The sequence below is a fragment of the Odontomachus brunneus genome, unplaced genomic scaffold, assembly GCF_010583005.1.
Source record: "Odontomachus brunneus isolate Ranch 3 - 2012 unplaced genomic scaffold, Obru_v1 Obru_scaffold_048, whole genome shotgun sequence".
Lineage (NCBI taxonomy): Eukaryota > Metazoa > Arthropoda > Insecta > Hymenoptera > Formicidae > Odontomachus > Odontomachus brunneus.
Genome location: NW_022639498.1, coordinates 694,040 through 699,482, shown reverse-complemented (window position 1 = coordinate 699,482; position 5,443 = coordinate 694,040). Strand labels below are relative to the sequence as shown.

Here is a 5,443-nt window from a genome sequence, read left to right as displayed (position 1 = left end):
CCTGACCTTCGCTACGCAACCCAAGGTCAAACTGATGTGATCAGTAAATACATCTTTTTAAACGCCACAACTTTTGTCTGAAACATTTTTTTGTAAAACTTATATTTTTCCTGATATTCGGGCGTCCCGGTACTTTCCGAACACCCTGTATATTACGTCCAATAAATTAATATATGAGTTTGCTGCTTGAAAATTATTTCAATATTGAAAAATAAAATTGAACGAAAAATTTATAAAATTCAATAATAATATTTTATTACATATTTTTATCTACTTTTTTTATATAGAACCACCAAAGAACACTTGTTATTGGAAGAAATTAGTTTTTGTGTATCCCTCATTATGAAATTTTGTCACTTATATGTTCAGATTGTTTATTAACGTCAATTGTATTTTTTTCCTTTATCAGAACAGATTCCGACATTATTTTTGAATAATATGCTGCAGTTTTTTTAATATCTTGTAATAAGATGCTATGTTTTTATCATTACTTCTTGAACAGTAAATTCAGTCAGTAAAACTTTTCCAAAATGATTGTAATAATAATATTCACAAGTTTTGTCTAAATTGTTTACTTTTTGGTGTCAAGTGAGAAATTCATGCCTGTAACAATATGATCTAAAACCTTTCATCACCTCTAACAATATGATCTAAAACAGTATGATAAAAATTTATCCCCACTTTGTGTAGTGATGCAAGTGTCAACAATATAAGCATTCGCTTTCTTTATTTATCGTTTATTAACGTCCGCCACCATCTTACATAAATGTTTTTTATACCGGAGATGTTAGTTTCGTGAATTTACGGTCGAGAAATTTTTAGCTAATTTTCGTGCAATTTACCTATATAGTGAAATGGTTATTCTATCTAAGATACTCATCAATCTTGTTTTTCAAGTATTCAATAATAAGTAATGGACATATAGATTGTTTATCATCGTAAACGTAAACATTTATCTCCCCATTATAAAATATTAAAAAAAAAAACTATTTTCTTACAAATGATTCGTTACATTTTGTATAAACAGTCACAAGTTGACAGTGAAATTTTTCAGGCAAACATTACACGTATTAAGAAAATGAATCATTGGACGCGTTTCATATAATCAGCGGGATTTTTAATGTACTTTCTTTTTTTATATAAAACTCAGTAAAAATATACTATAAATATTGATTTTTTAATAGTTTGAACTTAGATTTTTAAGGTTAAACTGTGTCATCATTTTCTATCAGAACAGAATTTAAACTTTAAGATATTAAAAAATCAGTCCTTAAACCTAAGAATCGCCACATAAAACAGCGTCTAACCATTAAAAAAGCTGACTTGGATGGAAGACAGAAGAAATTTTTTTAAATTGCAAACATGCAGTCAGTTCTCAGTGAAAGAGTAAGGAAAAATAAAATAAGAAAATAGAAATTCTATTTTCACAGTTTTCATAGTTTGTTAAAGTTGATATCAGATTACAACGTAGGGAATGTTGTCGCAAATAGGATAAGATATATGATGCAGAAAGAGCAATTTCTCGAATTCACGATTTTTCTATTTTTTATTGCAACGAATGTACATTCACATACGTATCATATGTAATTTAATACAGACGCTGCGGTGGTCCCATGGACGATTTAATGTGCAGCGAACGTACGTTCTGCCAGTGTTTCTTCAACAAAGAAACGAGGAAGTTTATCGAGAGATGCACGTTCTGTACCAACTCGTCGGGCGTCATCTCGACATGTCCGACTGCCACCGACAGACACAATACCTGCGGAACAAAGAGAAATGTTAGTAATAATCGCAATTCTTGTCGCAAAATTGTTAGTAAAAATCACAACGAAATGACATTCATGTTGCATACCTTTTTCATCTGAAACTTGATAGTGGCCTTAACTTCGTCGATCTTGCCGACCATTGATTCCTGGTGGGACAACAGTCCAGGGAATTTACCGGCCTTGTTCAAACCGGGACCAAGTAGACGGGGAATCTGTTTAATCAATGACTCACTGGCTAGGAACGCGTCGTATTTCTTTGCTGCAAAAAATTATACCAATATATAGCTAACAAATAATAATTTTTTCTACACATATTTTATGTATAAAATTATTCTTTAAATTTTATTAATTAGTGTTTCTTGTACTGAAATTGTTCTTTCTTATACTGAAACATCTAAGAGATTTTATAGTATCCATTGACAATTAAATTCCTTTCAATTTCTTTCTTAAGGCTCCTGGGAAGTCGCATCATCCATCTTTTTTTAATGACGTCAGAAACGAGAAAACGCATGCTAAAAATTCTTGCAAAATACGTCGAAATAAATAGATATATTCATAAAACGACATTTGCAATCGATTAAATACACCTCGAAAATATTCCGTACACTTTCCTTTTATTCTAAAAATTTATTCTAAAAATCAATAGATAATCGGAAAATTAATATGACAATGAGGAAATTAGGTTAGAAAAGACGATTGCACGTCACATTTATTTTATAATTATGTTGATTGTCAGAATAAAAGGAAAGAGGTACGGAGTATTTTAGGTGTACTTAATCGATCGCAAATGTCGTTTTGTGGATATATCTGTTTATCTCGACGTACTTTGCAGGAATTTTTAGCATGCGTTTTCTCGCTTCTGACGTCATTAAAAAGAGATGGATGATGCAACTCCCCTGTAGCCCTATTCTGTAATTCGTTATTGGAGTTAATGACAGTTTCGTTATCGTTGCGCAGCTTTTGTATACCGTAGAAAAGCTGCGCAACGATAACGAAATTGTTAACTCCAATAACGAGTTACAGAATCCCAGCACAGAAGCCTTAACAATTTCCTATTTCCTTAACAATTTTATAAATATCTATATGTAAGAAGAATTTAGATATATATAGAAGTAAACACAGATTATTAAATTAAACCTTTTTCAGGTTAGATAATTGTATCGACACGGATTGAGGTTAATGTTACGAGAATTACATTACCCTCACCTAGTGAAGACTTTACTTTCCTTCCATTTGACGACCATCATTGTTAAAAACGCAATAGTGGTGCTTTTTTGGAAGGGAATAATTGTTAAACATGAAAATAAACAGTCAATATACCGAGTTTTTTCACGAGTTTCTTGTTTTTGTTAAGTTTCTTTAACGCCTCTGCATCCATATATGGAATATTATTAGCCTTGGCTTCATCACAGTGCTGTTGATCGCCAAGAACACAGACCTGCATTTTGGGCCTAGGGATATTCTTCAACCTGATGAAATAATTTAATAATGATTAAAATGTAGAATTCAACATTACAAAATTAAAATGTATGTAAACATGTGTTCTAGCTCTTTTAATATGCGACACTTGAATAATATTCAAAAAAACAAATTGTCTTACTGTATCAAAAATTCCAATGTCCTCAGTATTAAGTATTGCCACACAAAATATTCAGATAATACATGCAATAAATAAAACATCATAGAACATTGGACATTATAATGTTAGACAGATTTAATATTATACGTGTTTCACCTGTTTACAATATACAGAATGTTAAAAAATTCCAGACAATTGTGATTTCATATTCACAGTCTACAAAGTCCATTTTCTCAAATGCTTATATTGTTTAATCCCTTAATAACTATTGCAAAATTTGCAATATGCATGACTCTGTTTAATTTAACTCTGTTTAACCCTGCGTGTTACAATTGTCTGGGATTTTCAGATACTCCATATGTTAATAAATCAGACAAAAAATTTCTAATACTCGCCAAATACAGTAATTGAATATATATGAATGTAGTCTATAAAATATATGTAAAAATGCATATAACTTTAAAAAAATACTGAACAATCAAATTTTCAAATGTACTAATACAGATAAAAAAAAACAACAAAAGCTCACGTAAAATATTAATTGCAAAATACACTAGGTCCACAAATGAACTAGACAGCAGTACATAGTGCTTGTTTTCATACTGGATTTTTTGCTGGATGGAAACTGTTTTGATTAGTACATTTCCATCCATCTTCGGAAATGCACCAATCAGAACAGCATATTTCTATTCAGCAAGCAATCCAGCATGAAAACAAGCAACATATGCTGCTGGTTTAAGATATGAAACATTGAGCATCCTAAAAATCAGCCATATAGTTGAGATAATAGAAGATACAAAGCTATACTTTGGTTCATTTGTAAACTCACTATGTTTTGCAATCGACATCTTAGGATCTTACTGGCTTATTTTTATCTGTTTGATAATCATTTCGACGAGTATAACTTACCAATAGAATCATGAGCCATGATCCTATATAACTTAAATAACGGTATAAATACCTCCCCAGTTTATTTAAGACCCTGGGTGCAGGTCCGCTAGGTAGAACCCAGCTTCCTGACATGTCATAAGGCATTTTTAATAGGAATTCTCAGTGAAAAACATTGTCTGCGATGTCTCACTGGAAAACCAAGAAAAATCCTTAAAGTCAGGTAAACACGTACTTAACAGTGCCTGAGAAACGTTTATCTTTCTGTGGATCATAGTTCTTCAATCCAATCTGAAGCTCCACCGTCTCTAAGAACTTCTTTTTTTTGTCTTGGGAATGTTGGATTACCGCGTTTACGCACTCGTACAGAGTATCGCGTGAAACCTTGGAACTGCAATCGGAGCAAAATTAATTAAATGTATGCAAAAGTTGTCTTTATAATCTTGCAATATCATGTGAACAATTAACCAATTTCGAAATTTTCAAATATTCAGATATTAAAAATGTGTCGCAATTGTGATAAACGCGTTAAGTTTATATTATACCATAGAAAAAACTGTACAACGTATTGCTGACAAAGGCTTCACTTTCAGAATTTTGTAATGCGCGTGACTATGAATCTATCGCTATATCGTATTCAATAACTTTTAACCAAAAATAACATGCACTAGTCGTAAATAATAGTCCGATAAATTTATTTATTACGAAACGGTTGAGTTTACATGCAGGATTGCAAATATTAGGTAAGATTATATACTCACGTCATTCTGCTGAATAAAGAACTACAAGAACAAGACTAAACTTCTCGACCATCAGTACTGGAAAGAAGGTGAAATCGAAATGAAGGTGGCGTACATAGAAGTGTGGCAAGAAAAAGAGGGACAAAAGAAGATACAATTCATATCCGCACATGCGCAGTTGTTATGGCTCCTGCAACGTGGCAACGCTTGCCGCGCGGCGGAAGTTGGTGCGACAACCAATCAATAGGCGATTTTTGGCGATCGTTTGGTACATGTACCAGGTTATTATTGGACAAGTTTACATCAAATATTTTATATATGTATTAAATATTCATACAACACAAATATCCAAAATATCTTCCAGAGATATCCAGATATCTCTGCGACGCCTTTAGAATTATATTTTGGACATTTATACTGTACATATATTTATACATATATTAAATGTTTGATGTAAATTAGGTCAATGA

General features: G+C 31.9%; 1 protein-coding gene across 1 annotated transcript; it reads right to left on the bottom strand.

Annotated features, from left to right (window-relative positions):
- Positions 1–1,527: 1,527 nt before the first annotated feature.
- Positions 1,528–5,162, bottom strand: LOC116845003 (60S ribosomal protein L10a). Its single transcript, XM_032817225.1, has 5 exons — positions 4,995–5,162; positions 4,469–4,624; positions 3,087–3,235; positions 1,853–2,025; positions 1,528–1,759 (listed from the first exon to the last, which is right to left on the bottom strand). The coding sequence occupies exons 1-5, from the start codon at positions 4,997–4,999 to the stop codon at positions 1,589–1,591; spliced, it is 654 nt and encodes a 217-aa protein (XP_032673116.1). The 5' UTR covers positions 5,000–5,162; the 3' UTR covers positions 1,528–1,588.
- Between the last annotated feature and the right edge of the window lie 281 nt (positions 5,163–5,443).